Raw genomic sequence first — 17,500 nt, forward strand, 5'->3', positions numbered from 1 at the left:
GAATGCGCGCAGTTTGCTGAGCATGGCACATAAGCTCGTAATAATAAAAGAGAATATCACATTAACACTAAAAGGTTTAGACATGTTTCTTTTTTAAACAAGGTCTGACATTATCTAGACTTAAATCAGATTTGCACCTACACTGCAATTAGCATTTCTGAGTTCTGTGCCAGCATCAATTTATCTATCGCAGCATATTACATGCTACGATGTACTCTGTTATATGAATGTTACAGCGTGTTATTATAGAAGACTCCTACGTTGTTTTGAGAAGAACACTACAGTTTGGCCAGCTAGCTGGACGTTCGTTAGGCCAGTTTAACTCTGTCTGTCCACCTGGTCTAATTTTTCCCGCTGTCCTCATGGGGGAGGTATGTGCATTAAAGCTGGTGCGATTCTCCCCGTGCTCCCTGAGGAGCAAGAGGTGCTGGATCTGGTTTCGCCGCCTGGACAGCTGCACCGCCCGGGTAAACACCCCTGCATGCCAGCGGGGTTAGGCTGGCAGCAGCTGCACCGTGTCACGGGCGAGGGGGCTGGTCAAAGGGGGTGGGCGTGGGCGTCCTCACCATTCTCCTCGGGCCCGGTGGCCTCCGGCGTGCCCAGCCGGGCGATCTCCTCGGGGGCCTCGGGGTAGATGATGGCAGTGTCGCTCCGCTGCAGGTAGTCGGCGATGCTGACCACATGGGCCTCGACGTCGGGCAGCTTCCTCTTGGCGAAAAACTCCTCAAACTCAGACATGCAGTCCACACTCTTCACTGCAGGGGGAGGGGAGAGAGAGAATAAGAACTTGAGTAAGGCTGTGTATAAACAAAAAAAAAATGGATTCTTTGCTGTGTGAGAAATGTGAGGCTTGTGGAAGGTACCGGAAGCATGATGTGATAAAAACAGCTGAAGAAAACATTAAGGTAGTAGTCATGGAGGGATACATCTAAATTATGACCTTGTCTTGTCACCTAATGGCCACTAAAATAAGAAATATGGCTTAATCTAGCAGGAATGCCATCTGAATTGTGGAAAAAGCTTTTAACGATAAACTTTTTTTCTCTGCTTTAAATGTATTAGGCGCCGTACAAGGAGGGAAGCGCAGACAGGAAATGATGTTTGCCACGAGCCCTGCATCACTTCTGATTCCTCTAATCAAACTGCTAACGAGACGGCTTCTGATAATTACATTTCAAATTACAGGAAGTTGCGATATGGAGACGTGGAGGAGGAGATATTTTATCGGTGTTTACTTTTTGCAGACACAGTGAAGGGACGTTCTGAATAAAATAAATAAATAAATAAATAAACAAAACAGGCAAAAATAAACATATAGTGATATATGAAGTTGCTCGTCTCACTTCAGGCTGACAGAAACACGAATTCTGTAGGTTTCAAATTTTAGCTTCTCTGCCAAGTTCCCTTCAGCAAACTGATATGATCATTATATTTATATAGAGATTAGTGTCTATGTCTTCTTTCTCAACACATCTGTCAATTAAACCGAATACTGGAGAAGGAGACAGAGTAAGAGGGAGATGTGTTTTATTAGCCACCTTTTAATGAGATCACGCACAAGTGAAAGGTAAACTGTGTACGAAGATTTGTCAGACAGTAAACATTTTATGGTCTAATTTGTGAAAAGGTCAAGGTACTGGACTGTGTCGGTGTCAAAAATGTCTCGAAAATGTCAAAGTGCCAGCGGACCTTTCGCACGCCTCTTCAGAAACGAGGAGCTGGGGTGTGTAAATTCAGCCCGTTCGTTAGTGGACCGGCGTGTGCATTGCACCGGCCGGGTGCGGGGTAATTAAAACGCAAGTGAACAAACAAGCGGGCACCTAGGACACTCTCATGCCATTCAGGGCGTGCCAGAGTCACAGGGGAGGGCAGCCCGGCTGAGCAAACCACAGGCTTGAGCGCCTCTCTGATGCCAGCTTTGTAGAGTACATAATCTAAACAAATTGAGTTTACCCACAAATTAGATTTTTGGACTGAAATGAGATTTGGGGAAAGTTACTGCACTGGGTTTACGCGGAACTAAAGTCAACAACCTGGCACGTTTGCTGTTCTCTCTCTCTCTCTCTCTCTCTCTCTCTCTCTCTCTCACATTACAAAGCGGAATGCACGACACCAGAAGGCTGAAAGGCCACTGAAGTCAGAGGGAAGCCACAGTGCTGTTCACTAAAGGAATGAAATCACGTGTAAAATCCACCAGAGGATTTCCAGAAGAATAGTGTGACCACCCCAGTTTCCAGAAGTCTAACATAAAAACCTTTTATTAATCCTCCGTTCCTGTCCAGCCGAGCTCCACTGTCCTGGCCTGGGCCGGGGTCGTGGTCAGCGCTGTCAGTGTATAAGATGATAGGAGAAGTCTCTGCGTTTTGGACAGCGTTCATTCACTCTGCAAGCACTCCCAGTCTATCAGGAGGCCGCCTCGCTGATGCAACAGAGCTATAAGGTAATGCTGCAGAGGATGCTGGGTAACATTCACGCGCAACGTGCGCTTATTTACAACTGGATCCACCAGGAGCCAAAAACAAAGCTCAGACGACTACAAACAACTCACCTGTACCGTTCCCAACAGGCTGCAAAGTGGCATCTGCCCCCATGCAGTCAAAGTCATCTTTCAGTTCATCTGCAAAGAGTAAGGGAAGGAGAGACAGAGAGAGAGAGAGAGAGAGAGAGAGAGAGAGAGAGGTGAGTTCAGGGCCTGAGACAACCATGCAAGCTTACCGTCACAATGCAGCAATTCTGAAGAAGCAACGAACGAAAGAGCCGACTGTGTGCGCCACCACGCTCAGGCTTTGTCTGGGATCCTTAATGAATGCTATCATCAGGAACAGACAGAGCCTTATTTACCTTACACAAGACAACAAGCTGTGAGAGAGAGAGAGAGAGAGAGGGAGAGAAAATAAAGGCCAGTGCCAGACCAGGGAAGGCTGTACTCGCCAAACAGGAAGATTAATTCAAGAAAGCCTTGTCCACCTGAGCAAGCAAAGAGGAACAACAAAGCAGAGAGAGAGAGAGAGAGAGAGAGAGAGAGAGAGAGAGAGAGAGAGAGAGAGAAGGGGGGGGATTGACGGGGCGCTATGTGGAGAATTTTAACTCATTATACCAAGCCTCACCAATCTCTATAATGCATGCGGTGTTGGTGAGAAGATCCCAGACCTCAGGTAGGACGCACATAAATAAAAGCTCCGCAGGCATAAAACCTTTCCATAAACAACACACAGTCCTAACTTCTCACACTCGGCAGACAAGGGGGCTCTTGTGGAGAGCTGACAAAAGGATACTGTCAGACGCTCAGAGACAATTAACTTAGGGAGTCCTTCTCGGGCCCTTCCGCACTGGCTTTAGGAATTAAATCAAGGTATTCCGAGAAGGCCGAGGCCGTAATAAATATATCCATTGTTCCTGAACCTCCTGCTGCCTCGTATGTGACTCCTACCAGCAGTCCTGAGCTTGAAGGGTTGCCATGGAGATTTCCCCAAATCCTGACTTAAGGGGGGGAGCAGCGGCACACATACGGCGACTCGCTGACAGTAGAGGGAGCGGGGCGAGGAAGCGGGGCGAGGAAGCGGGGCGAGGAAGCAGGGGTGAAGACGCTGACTTTCAAAGAACGCAAGGAACCAAACAAACATAACTACAACAAATAAATAAAATTAAATTAATAAAATTCACACACACACACACAAAAAAACTTGGGGGGGGGGGATTAACTTGGGGAAAGGGGGTTGTTTTGAAGTTGTGATTGGCAGCAATTGTTCAAGTCTGATTGTTTTCCTAAGAAATAAAAATCAATTTGGTCGCCGGCTAACTTTAATTCATAAGAGGAAGAAAAATTTTCAGGCAAAAAAGACGAAGACGCATAAAGAATCTGTTGTTTTCCTGGGTCCTTAGAAACAGAGCAGTTATTAAGAGAACGAGACAGAATGAGACAGAGGGAACGAGACGGAGGCAGAGAGAGAGGGGTGGAGAGACAGAGTCTGTTTCTGCAACAAACAGATAAAACAGGCCAACCATTCGTGTTAGAGAACAAAACCCTGACTCTCCTGAAGTTTCCCCTGACACAGCCTGAGACACACACACACACACACACACACACACACACACACACACCACAGAATGAGAGCAAAAGAGAGAGAGAGAGAGAGAGAGAGAGAGAGAGAGAGAGAGAGAGAGAGAGATGATCCTGTGTTCTCATCTGAGGGAAGGCTGGAGAGTGTGTGTCTGGCAGTGATGACATCACAGCAGGCAGGCGGTGCTTGTTGAGGAGGCCCCGCCCCCTTCAGCAGGGTCATGAGCCCCTCTGACAGCGCTGCACACCAGATCGCACACGGCCCTTCTGGAAACATGCAGATGCACACGCTCACTGTGCTAATGAAACTGAGATTTGCTTCTTTCTGTCTTTGTTTACTTTTTGTTTACTGGCACTTTTATGTGGTAAGAAGGTTTGGAATTGTCCAGTAGGAGGTAGACAAGGCCCATGCTACATTTTCTTTACACACACACACACACACACACACACACACACACACACACACACACACACACACACACACAGAGTCAAATGTTTATCTGGGCAGGGAGGTTTATGGTTGTCAGTGAGAGAGAGACCTGCATGTCTGGCTCCTGTGTCTGGGTGGGATAAATCAGGCCCAAAACGGCAGGTCAGAAGAGAATGAGAGAGGGCAGGAGAGAGGTGAGGTGTGGGGCGTTTGGCTTCTTCACCCTGATCCCATACCTCACGCACCTCCCCAAACACTCCCTACCTTACACCACATGCACTGTTTATTTTCAAAACATTCCCCTCCACCCCCTTTCTTTATGGCCAGCTAGCACCGGAGGCCCGCTCCGTCAAAACACACGGTTCGTGCGTTCTTTGTGTTTCTCCTGCAGACGCTTGGACCAGGCCGAAAAGAAAGCAGGAGGTGGGGAGAGTGAGAGAAAAGAAATCCGACGGTGATGAAGAACGCAGGTGATTTATTTCAAATGTCTGTCAGTGATAATGATGTCATGGTTTCCAGCACACCGTGTGAAGTGCATTGTGGGATGGAAGAATGTCAAGGACAGCGGGCGGGGTGGGTACTGATTACACTGGAGTGGAGGAGACACAGTGAGAGAGAGAGAGAGAGAGAGAGAGAGAGAGAGAGAGAGAGAGCAGGCCTTATCAAACTACGTGCTGAGGTACCAGTGCAGACACGTAGGCACCGAAAGAGTGGGGGAAGAAAGACGAGAGTGGCCATGAGTTTGAGAGAGCGGGAGAGCCCGCCTCCTTCATCCAGAGCTAATGAACTTCAGCCCAGCCATTCAGATACCCGGCTGAGGTCTTATCATCAGACACACTCGCACACACCTTCAGGCTGCCACACAGCTGAATCGCAGACGCTTCGGCACCGAGGGCTCCTTTATCAAATTAAACAACGTGCTACAATACTGCACGAGCCAGCCACTTGTTTATCATTCTAGATTCTTTTTTTGTGTGTGTGCTTAAAAAAAACTGAAATTACGATCCGCAGTAACCCTTTACGAAACCCAAAGAAGGGAGGAGAGTTTTACGGCATAGACGGACTCACTCCAAATAAGACTCTCCGCTTGTCTCCTGAAGGGAACTCTGAGTTAATAATGTTAATAATGCCAGTAAGGCAGGCTCCTCTCGGTAAATGGCCATATTATTTTGAGCGTATTAAATTTTTAGACTCCTGAACGCTCCCTCTCTCCGAGTCTGGTGCACCGCTAGTTCATTAACAAAAATGAATAGGCAGTCCTGGCCCATCTAAATGGGCTGTCGTACATCGGCCCTCGCCACACTCGGTTTCTGTCACACGCTTCCAGGAATCATTGACTCTTATTATACATGTAAATGGCTATCATAAAAATAAAAATTTCATTTAAGATTGTTAATGACTTCTGCAGCAGCCTGGCTTCCTTTAATGATTGCCCTCGCCCCCTAATTAAAAGTATTTATCTCTCAAGCGTCCATGACTGGTGCTTGCTCTCCAATGACGCTTGCAGGAAAAATGTACGGTAAAGTAACAAAGTTTGCCGCGTTCGCCCTCCTGTTCGAACGCCGCGCTAATTACAAATGAGAGTGTCAGTAAACGGCGGAGAGTATCCCGCGTTCGCCGAAACCGATGGTACGTTTGAAAAGGAAACGCTGCGTTCTAGGCCTAATTAAAAAGGGCAAGCCAGCGCTTCCTTTAGGTCTATTAGTCTGCACGGAGTGGGAAGTTGAGTTCCCTGACTGAACGGTGGAGAGAGAGAGAGAGAGAGAGAGAGAGAGAGAGAGAGAGAGAGAGAGAGAGAGAAAGAGAGAGAGAGAGAGAGAGAGAGAGGAAGAAAAAAAATTTGTAGGCATGGCTCGTGGCCGCCCTTGTCACTGAGTGCTCTAGCAGAGAGATCCGAATTAGAGGAAATGGTCTTTTTCTGATTCTGCTCTCGGGACGTGGATCTACTCAAATGAAGCTGGGAGTCCATGTTTCAAGACCACATTACTGAGATCAAAGGACTGAAATAGTTTCGCAAGCTTTTAAAAGACAAGTTTATTTTAAATGGAATTTTTTTGAAATTCCAACATAAGTGTGTTTTCAAAATTCTATCATAAAGGAATTTTGGAATACTGCTAAATGCATGCTTATCTTTGATTTTAAAAGTGGGACTTTGTGTGTTTTTGCATGTCAGTCACTGACTCCAGACGGCCTGTAAATGTATGTGTGTGTGTGTGTGTGTGTTTGTATTTGCATGTGCGTCACAGTGATGCTAACACCTCCTGTCATTTCCTCTTCCTGTCAACTCTGCACATCAGTGCTGGTTCATTACAGATGAGAGGAGGAGAGGTAGTGAGTTTTTAGAGAGGAGAGAGGGTTGGTGGAGAGCAGAAGAGGAAAGGGGAGGAGTCATGTGAGGTAGAGGCGGAGCTCTGGAGGTGTTTGGTTACAGGCTGGTCAGTAGGCAGACAGAAAGCTGGACTCACCAGTACCATCCACTGAGGCCCTCAGCATGTCATTCTCATGCCAAACGTGCTCCACGCCACTGTCCCTCATCTCTTCGTCCTCATCCTCAGCCTTCGTCATCAGCGTGTGGCCCAGCCTTGGGGATGGCGGTGCTGCTGGCTCGTGATTGGCTAGGCTGGCAGGGCTTCCCACGCCATTGAGTAGGCCATCCTCCTCCGACACCGGCAACTTGTCTTCTTCTTCAGTCTCGGATCCAGTCTCCACCACATTCTCATAGTTCAGCACTGAAGCACACACAAACACAAATACAAAATACAATCCCACTTATCACAGTGGAAGCCAATGGAAACTCCAGGTTATTATTACAATCCCTCACAATTACACCTCAATGCTTTACACATGACAACGTGGCTATGGGTGTGTGCGTGCGTGTGTGTATGTGCGTGCCAAAATACTAGGAGAACCAGGGAGCAGCACCCATCAGGACATCAAAATCACACACACGCTCACCACACTCTACACTCTACACTCTGCACTCACACTCCACACCCCTCAGACTTCCGCACACAAAACCTGCTGACTTGCGTCCTGGCAACAGCACTGATGTTGCCAAACATGCTGAAATCCTTCCTCCAGCCCAATGCACTACTCATTCACCCCACGTGCACCGCAACTCCTGGCAGACATTCGCTAGTTTCTGGTGTTCAAACTCTAATGAATTTCTTGACTCACTGTATAATTCGGGCTGCGTTTAGTCATGGAGTATAATGCGAATATTTTCTGCTCAGGTATCAACTCCTTCCATGGGCTTCTTTACAATGACCTATCGCTAAAAATATCTTACCAAGTCCAGTCTTTAAAATGGCCTGTCAGTGTGAGTGACACATGCCTGTCCTAAGCCTGTCCTCTTCTCTGTCCAGCCTGTCTCCGCGTTCAGAGACTCGAGACCTCGGGCCGTTAGGAAGCCCAGGCTAAAGTGAGTCTGGTAAAGCAGTCAGAGGGAATATTCAAGGAGTAAAGGATATTGGCCATTAGCTGACACACATACACACACACACACACACACACACACACAAAACAGGCTCCTGCAGGCATGACTGGCCTTTGGGACACAATCAACCATGGAGCTATGACATCATGGGAACCAACAAAAGAGGGGAAAAAAAGTGGCAGAGCAATGAAAGAGTGAAAGAGTGAAAGAGTGAAAGAGTTTTCAGGTTTGTCCTGAGCCCTGCGTTTCCTTGATCAGTTCTAGAATAAGGCCGGCGACCGAGCTCGGCAAGCGAAATAATTACCCAGCGACTTTCTGCCTTGACTTTTTTCGCCCGTGTAACACGTGCGCGTATCAGCCCTCCCCCGAACGAAACTCTCACAGATGTAAAAGGCAAGAAATAAAGGAAAGAAATGAGAATGGTGCTGGGTGGGGGGAGCCACAGTCTCGCTCGCCGCTCCTGTGTGGACAGAAAAGATTACACCGCGCATATCTGTTCATAACATGATCTTTGGCTAATCCACCGGCCTGCACTTGCCTCTGAACAACTGCGCAACAGGTGCAAATTAAAATGAAAACAGCGCTGGAGCCGAGGCCAGAGGCATCCGCTGACCTGGGCTGAATACCAATTGACAGAGGAAACAAAACCTTTTCAAGAGGTGTGACCACAAGGGTTTAGACAAGTTCAGACTGGGTAATGCCCTCCGTGATAGAGAGGGGGGGGGGGGGAGAAGGGGAGAACCAGAGAAGACAAAGGAGGGAAATACGAAAGAAAGAATGGAACAGGAGAAAGAAAAGTGAGACATTCGAACTCGATGTGTGGTCCAGATATACCTTTGCCGCAATTGATAATGTGGTTCTATTACCCTCGCCCCCACCCACCCTCGACCCCCGTCCCGCCCTCTAGCTGCCTGAGCCACCCTCCACCTCCCCTTGGGGGCGGAAAGGGTTGAACTATTTCTTTGCGTGAAGCCGGACAGGCCGGAGCGGGGCGTGCTTTGTGCGGGCAGCCCCGGCAGACAAAGGGGCAGGAGGACTTGGAGGCCCAGCCTACAGCCTCCCTGGAGGGCCTGGGCCCTGGGCAGGGCTGAAAGTGCAGCCAGCCAGGAGATGGCTGAATGAAATTATCTAAGGCTGGACAGGTTTAAAAGGTTTCTGCAGCACCCCACACACACACACACACACACACACACACACACACACACACACAGTGAGCTTGGTTGGGAACAGAATGTTTCGCGGATAAACGGGGCGACAAGGAATGACTTCAATATTTGAGGGTGGGGGCAGGGAGGAACCAAGGAAGAAAGCGAAAGAGGGAGAAGATTAATAGAAGCAACTGCAGGGTGGAGAATATCTAAGCAATCGGCTGAAGTAATGAAGGAGGGTCTTGTCGCAGGGTCAAAGGAGAAAACATCCATCCATCAGCCAAACACACTGTCTCTCCATCTCTCTCGCTCTCTCTCTCACACACACGCACTCCGTTTCAGTTACGATCTACCTTTAACACACGCAAGAACATGATTTAAGTCCTCTGAAGGAGTTGGAGCTACCGAAATAAGCAGCTGTAAGGTGTAGGTGGCAGAAAAGCTTCCTGAATGCTACACCAGTTTATCATGGTGCTGCATTTGGGTTCCCAGGTCCTGATTTCGTTCGAGGGAGGGGACTTTTAATTGAGTTCTTGAGAAGCAATGGCACTTTCAGTTATACGTGGGTCTATGACTGTCACCTAAAAATGGCTGGCTATTAGCAACTCTTAGTTTCAGTGCTAACTGAATCTACGTAGGACAGACAGCGAGACAGAGCCAAAACTTCTGGCGGTTCAGAACGTGATGGAACGCAAAATCTTTGTTTCCCCTTCAGGGTAAGACTCCAATATGCAGTGAAAGAGAGAGAGAGAGAGAGAGAGAGAGAGAGAGAGACAGAGAGAGAGAGAGAGAGAGAGAGAGACAGAGAGAGAGAGAGCGAGAGAGAGAGAGACAGAGAGAGAGAGAGAGAGAGAGAGAGCGAGTCAGTGTCATGTTGAGCTAAAGTTAAAATCTTGCCAACAACTTGGTACTTACTGTTAGGCGGTTTGAAAAGAAGGGAGAATAATGGCGGGGGAGGGAAGAACTTTAATTCAGACACACAGCTCCAAAAAACAAAAAAAAAAACAAAAAGAAAAAACTTGAGAGTGTGTGTATTGTTTAAATGGCATCTCTGACAGACAGCCATTTCTTGGCTGGCATTGTGCTGTTCAACACAATAATTCCAACCTGCTAATGTCACCACAGCCATTATTTCTGTTCCTCACCTCTCTGCTAATCAATCTTTTGTGCTCGCCGGCGCCGAGAGACAAAGAAATGATAATGTTTACTTCTCGGCTAAGTTCTCCTCAGATGACACGTTGTATTTGGCTGTGCCTCGTCCGAGTGTCAGCCGCAACAAAGGCAATTACGCCTGCCATTCTACGTCTGATGCTACCTGTTACGTCTCAGGGCTTTTCTCTGCTGCTTTTGATCTGGAGTAAATAAAAGGAACATCTCTCACTCGAATGCTACAGATAATTAAAATGACACCCTTAATTGCCCCAGTCTCGGTTAATGCTAGGCTTAGCGTTCCCCGTCGTAACCTATTCACAGTGCTCATATTGGCCTGTCAGTTAGACAGTACACAGGGCAGACGCTAATGACATGTATTGTGTATGCGGTATTGATTATGATGACTAGCTACTCCAGGAGCGGCTAGCGCCACTGGCTTGGCGGAACGTCGGCAGAGGCTCCCGAGTGGGCTGGCAGAAGAGTAAAAGACGTTTAAAAATATATATATGTATACATAATATATATTTTATATATCATATACAAGTTTTTCCTTGAAAAGAGGTATAGAAAAACCTCAAAGAAAAGCTGGTTCATGTTTCTATGGCGACACTGCCTTCAGCGTAGAAATGCAAGCGATCATAAAATCACAGGAGTTGGAGCAGACCTGACTGGCTGGTGCTGGGGCCTGGCTAGAGACTCTCTGCTCTCACGTCCGCTTTTCTTTGGCATTAAAAGCCTTTTTAAGATGCAGCCATTCATTTCTGTGAGAATATTTCACCTGTTTATTTCAAACAGGCATGGGGCATCCGGAGAGATTTGATTCGCCTCAGCGGACACTTGTGAACACAAACCATAAAAATGACAAGCAAAGCTGAGGTAACAGCACATTAAGCCAAGTAAAGCAATTCAGATTTATAATCGTGAAAGGAAGTGGCTACTAAAAGATATCCTTTCCCAAGCCTTTGTACCTGCGTCCCTCTATAAATGTAACTAGAACAAAGGACAAAGCCATCAAAAATAAATGTAATGGATATAAGTCCTTTTTAAAGAGAATTCTTACAAGAAGTGGTATGGTGTAGATCGTCACAGGTCTGTTCATCAGTGAACTGTAGCGGTCTAACCCAGAGCGCTTAATTAAGCCAGACAGTGCAATATTGTCTCAGAAAGCTTTACCACTGCGTCTCTGCAAACATCTTGTCAAGCATAACGCTTGCACAAATTCCCATGCAGTCAGCATCTCTATCTTCATCCACTACCCAGCCCAACAGGGACATGCGCCCAGACCAGAGGAAGGTTGATGGCCAGGCCTGGGGGAGGCCTCTCTCTCTGTCTTTCTCTCTCTCTCTCTGTCTGTCTCTCTCTCTCTCTCTCTCTCTCTCTCTCTCTGTCTCTCTCTCTCTCTCGCTCTCTCTGTGAGACTTAAACTATTATAATTTCCTTTAACAAAACGTTAAATGCTCTGAGCAGGGCTGTTTTTTTATATTCTGCCTGCAATCAAAATAAAGGTATTTAGTTGTATTAAACGCTTCTTCAGTCCATAATATTTTTAGTCAAAGAAATAAATATTTTCTTCTTTGTCCCTCCATTTTTCATTTTGAAACGAGCAAAATTTAAAGCTTGGTCAGATCTTGTATGTGTGTATATATATATATATATATATATATATATATTTCTGCTGAAAATATCATTGTCAAAAAAAGATTATTTCAGAGCAGGATTTAAAAAAAACAGAAAATCAGCAGAACAATCCGACTGCAATACGGGGGGGCTGAAAAGGAATAAAGGATAGTGGGCAGGAAGGCACAAAAGGGGAGCGCGGCAGAGCTGTGGACGGCACAAAACCCAGCCAAGTGAAAACCGACGCGGGAGCGTTTCTGGGGCCGAGTGGGTGCGGGGGCACGTCGCGAAGGGGGTTGCTATGTTCGGTCGTCTCCACCGAGAGGCAGCTGGCCGCAGTGGCCGGACCGTAATTGAATTAAAGTCTCGTTTATTTGCTGACGCCCGAGCAACAGGCTGGAGAGTGAGGGAAAGCTCGGAGGTTTGCGCAACGGCTCCGCCCGGTCCGCCCCGCCCCGGCTCGCCATCTGTACCTACGCACGCACCCGCCCCCCTAAACGGAGCCAAAAGGGGAGGTGGGAGGTGGGGGTGTAAGACTGAGGAACACAAAAGCTCACACGACTGCTCCCAGGACCAGCGCTGAAGAAAAAACAACCCCCCAAAAAAGAGAAGAGAGATGAGAGTGTGAAAATGGAATATAGAGAAGAAGAGGAACGACACACTGGGGGGAGAGGGGGGGAAAAAACCGCGTAGAGATATAAAGCGTAAAATGGTTGCCCAGGTGAGCCGGCGTCTTCCGGGTTTCCTCCCGCTCTGACATCCGTCAAGCAAAGGAAAGGTTAAAATTAGAAAATTTAATTTATTTGATAATTTCCCAGAATAATTAGAGTTAATATGGGTTAATTAATATGCAAATCTCTCAGCAGATGTTCGACAGAGGAGTCTTACGTGGTGAAGCAGACTTCTCTCTCTCTCTCTCTCTCTCTCTCTCTCTCTCTCTCTCTCTCTCTCTCTCTCTCCTGCATGCTTTTGGCTGTCACTTACTGGCCATAATTGCTGTAACTAACCAAATACACACAAAACCTTTAGCGGGATTTGAAAAAAAAAAATCCTCTCTCTGCCTGAATCGTCAGCAAACCACTACTTTCATCGCACAAAGGCACAAACATTCCTTATTTTCTCTCATCTGAAAAGGTCTTTCATGTCCCCGCCGTCTCACCGCCGAGTGATGCGAAGACTCACGATACTTCACATTTATTTATTTATTTATTATTTATCCCCCCCCCCCCATCCCCCCTCCCCACAGCCTTGTTTATTTCATAAATGTGTATAAATAGAAAAGATGCAGGCAGTGAATTGAAGGATGAGTGCAGAGACACCTGGTCCCTGGTGCTGGTTTTATCTGCCTTGTTGACGTCTCCCCACCTAAATCTGCCGGCATTGTGGAGCGCGGTAGCGGATCGCGCAGATCTGGCGCTGCCGTGGATGAAAGGGACTTTCAAACGGAGCTCGACGCCGCCGAACCGGGTCGCCCGTCAAATATTTACGCCGCCAAACCGCGCTCAGCTACTGCCGCCGCGACGCGCCATTTATTGCGCAGACGCCGCGAAGCTGAGTTCATCGCGCCGCGCACTTCTAAACACACTGGGTTTTTTTTATTACATAATTAAAAATGTAAAAAAAAAAATGCGTATATTAACAAAAAGGGAAATTAAAAATGAGAGACTAAGTGATGAAAAAGAAGGGAAAAAGAGCCAGTACAGAGTAGCAAAGGAAAGGACTAAAATAGGCTCCATAAATAAAAAACTCCTTTAAAAAGATCATTTAATGGTTTCATTCAGATTTTAATATGTACATATGTAGTAATCATATTTCCCATGGGGCCTGTTCATACACTATTGCTAAGATGATAGCTTACTATGTACTATAATGCACCGGTTATGTGTTTTCCAAAGAGTTTTATCACTGCTCTCTCTCTCCTTCCCCCCCTCTCTCTCTGTTTCTCCCCCTCTCTCTCTCTGATTCTCCCCCCTCTCTCTTTCTCCCCCTCTCTCTCTGTTTCTCCACCCTCTCTGTTTCTCCCCCTCGCTCTCTCTGTTTCTCCCCCCTCTCTCTTTCTCCCCCTCTCTCTCTGTTTCTCCACCCTCTCTGTTTCTCCCCCTCGCTCTCTCTGTTTCTCCCCCCCTCTCTCTCTTTCTCCCTCTCTCTCTCTCTCTCTGAGAGATAACATATCCCACTGCCATAGGTACATGCCTCTTCCACCTCCCCTACCGATACTCTTTTAAGCTTAGACATCATATCTCTCTTTCTGACCCCATCCCCCAAATACACACACACACACACACACACACACACACACACACGCAGCAGAATGCACCGCCGTGGTCTGTATAGGCTGTTGCTGGTTTGATGTGGTGTGCAGCCGGCTTCAGTTTGATAGTCCCAGTCAGCTGTTATCAGCGAGTCAGGCTATTTCATAATAGACAACTCAGCTGACACCTGACTCTCTCTGACTCTCTTTGACACCAGCAACGCACCCCGCACCTGTTTATTTAAAACCCTCCCGCTAAAAACCTGCACATCATCCGGGCGGGTATCACGGTGAACGCTCACCCTGCCACTCAGCGATTGGCCTTTGGAAACCGGGCCCTTTACACTTTCTCGTCTGTGCCAAACTGCTTTCACTTACCGCTGCAACGGTTACGCTGTGCCCATGTTTACCAATTTCCACTGCTACAGAGCACAAGCGATTTCTCATTTCTGTTTAACGGCTGGTTCGGGGGCTCTTGAAGGCGATGGCTACACGCCGAGGCCTGCACAACACACCTCAACCTGACAAACTCATAATCGCCACTTAGCCCACCTCCACTGTCCCCTGTGCAGGCAAAAACCCGCATGATAAATGTAATAATATGTGCCCCATCCAAATGAGTAATAGCTAACCTGTTAATACTTGGCAGAGGCTGAATATGAAATGGAGTTTTACAACAGCTTGTCCTATCACTGAAACAAATGTGCTTTTCAGGGCAAGGAAGCCCAGGACATTCCATGCAGAGAGTAGCAGTGTTTTTGTTGTGGCAGACCCCTGTGCCCCATTTTAATAAAAAGGAATCCATAAAAATAAATTAGGCGCACTAAGTATATGCAAATTCAAATGTAAGCAATCGCGGCGAAATTAATTTTGCCAGAACTGATTAAAAGCATTAATAAATCTATATACAGTATTGCCTCAATCTGGTATTGTAAATGTATTACACTTTCTGTAAGATTAATTAGAATGCTACAGTAACATATTACTGTAGATTACGGTGCATTTTTGTTAATAATAGCCGAGCCAAACCTGAGCTGTAATTATCCTCTTTGACAGACCTGTGTGATGGTGGTTTCCATCAGCACGACTGTTTAATAGAATGCAGCGGGAGACTAAAGATCTGTTACCACGCAGATGCTGCGTCCAGGACGACGGCCGGCTCGGTGAAACCGGAGTGCCGTTTCCCCTCTTTTCCTTTCCCCCTTTCCCGGAACGCCAAGGCTGTTGGAGTGGCCCGGAGAAGTGCGCGAAGATAGCGCGGCACGCCAGTCAAGGCTGTGTTGGCATTCCTCCATGGGCCTCAGATGAGCCCGTCTGAGAGACGGTGACATTTGTCGGAGGAAAGCCGTGAGAGCACCTGAAGATCAACATTATCGGTCTGTCACCGACTCCTCCCCCACAACGCAAAGAACGGTGATGTTCCGAAACAAAGCGGAGTCCTGCCAAGATTTTTTTTCCTTGTACAGACTTCACGGGCAGGCGGCGAAGTGGCAAATTATTGTGTCAACGTGAGCAAACCCAGAAACACAACCCAGACTTCTGAAAGACCATTAAATATGCGAAGCTGTTTGTTTATGATCTGATTACTCATAGTTGGCCCCACCAAATACTTTCTGGCAGACCAAGTGAAAGGAGAAGCTTAATTCATCAACTTTATGGTGCAAAATATTGAAGTCACCCTTTCTGTGCATATGAATGGAAAAGAGAATTTTTAAAAAATAAGTAAATAAAAAATTGCAGATTCAGGCGAAAACTTATCACAGGAATGAGGTAGGGGTGGTGGTTTGGACATCTTCCAAGCTCCGGTGAGCGAGCAGAATAGAGTCGAATTTTCCCGATGTGTTCTGACCACAGTGAAGGGACCAGAATTGGTGCGAAGGTCCATTTTGCGAAGCGCATCTGTGCTCAGGGCCGAGGAAGCTTGATTACCGTCGTAAAACCCCACCAGTGCTGGACAACGGGGTCAGGAGAGACAGGGAGGGGCTTTAAAAGGGTCACATCAGTGTGTGCGTGTGTGTGTGTTTGTGTGTGTGCTCGGGGGGGGCAGAGGTCCGCAGATGGTGTAAAGATCAGAGGGGGACTATCCAGGTGAGGGGCTGAGCCCCCCGGCCAGTCCAATCTGAACGGCTTATTCAAATGCTAATGAGGGGGCAAAGCACATCTGTTCCCCCCCTGCTGGGGTGGATCTTTGTCACCTGAATAGCTTCCCCACCAGGTATCAAACAAGCAGCAGGAAACAGCTCCTTTTCATCCTACCACCTCTGCTCTCCAATCAGCAAATGAGGCCCCGGTGACTAGAGAAGCCACAGAGCCCGACGGGGACCCTCTTGCTCTGAGCCACTTGCACCTGACACTGTTACACTCCCCAATTAGCTGACGCTAAGAGGAGGACAGCTTGAAGGAGGAAGCTTCTGGGCCGCCGAAAGATGGGCTCGGCTGCCTCGGCCGCCTCGCGCCTCGGCCGCCTCGCGCCTCGGCCAGGGTGATGCATGTTTACCGTCCGCCCAGCTAACATCCGGCAGGCGGGTCTGCTCTCGGCGGTGCCTCGTCTGCCGTGATGGGGCTCTTGTGACACGTCGCCGTGCCCTCCTGCCTGGCACAACGCGGGCGGGAGGAAAACAGCCCCACGCTCTCCGAGGAGAGAGGAAGAGCCCTGTGAAGGTGTGGAGAGAGAGAGAGAGCTAACCTCGGGCTGGCGGGCAGATGCAAGGTACGGCCGAGTAGCGGCCCATCACCAATCCACGGGGTGGTAACACAAACCGAGCAGATTTATCACTTGTGCATCTCCCTCCACGCCCCCACACCCACCTCCACCCTCTACATCTCACCTACCTTTTCACTGCCTGCTCCACAAACACACACCGCATATTTAATTAGCCTCCGCCGCGGAAAGCCACCTCTCTCTCACGGAGGACACCGCGGTTTCCAGCTCACCGCTAATAACAATCTAAGACAGACACCCACACCCACCCTCCCCTACCCGAACGGCAAAAAGGGGAAGCCTCCTGCTGGTCTTTCACATGCTAAATGCACCTTTCTAAAGCCTAATCTTCAGTTAGACCAGTTAAACAAAACATCCCCCTACACATTTATTGCATAACAGAGACTGTTAGCATGACAAAGGCCCTCATATCCATCTCACGGCTCGGAAAGTCGTCTCTCGAACTTCTCCCAAATTTACAGCACTCGAACACTTGTACGCTTTCTTCTGCCTTTTCTGAGACAATGAATTGATTCAGACAAAAATTAGGCTACGTAAATACACCATCTGCTGGGCCAGTTTTACTCGCTAACTTGTATCTGTATTTCTCCAGCACATTAGATAATACCGATGAGGGGGGTGGGGAGAAGTCCAGATACAAAATGTACATTTGTCGTGTTAGCAAAAAGGTGGCGACGGCACAAA

General features: G+C 47.8%; 1 protein-coding gene across 6 annotated transcripts in view; it reads right to left on the reverse strand.

The window, feature by feature from the left end:
• The window catches only part of zeb2b (zinc finger E-box binding homeobox 2b), a 79,385-nt gene that overhangs the window by 13,603 nt on the left and 48,282 nt on the right, over positions 1-17,500 (reverse strand). For 4 of the 6 annotated variants that reach the window (XM_027019306.2, XM_027019304.2, XM_027019307.2 and 1 more), the window contains 3 exons: positions 6,956-7,219; positions 2,549-2,617; positions 567-755 (listed from right to left, as the gene is read on the reverse strand). In XM_027019306.2, coding sequence (XP_026875107.2) covers positions 567-755; positions 2,549-2,617; positions 6,956-7,219 — 522 coding nt within the window. Of the gene's footprint in view, positions 1-566; positions 756-2,548; positions 2,618-6,955; positions 7,223-17,500 lie in introns of all 6 variants that reach the window. The other 2 variants (XM_027019301.2, XM_027019303.2) reach the window with 1 other exon arrangement.

Source organism: Electrophorus electricus, chromosome 1 (genome assembly GCF_013358815.1).
Source record: "Electrophorus electricus isolate fEleEle1 chromosome 1, fEleEle1.pri, whole genome shotgun sequence".
NCBI lineage: Eukaryota > Metazoa > Chordata > Actinopteri > Gymnotiformes > Gymnotidae > Electrophorus > Electrophorus electricus.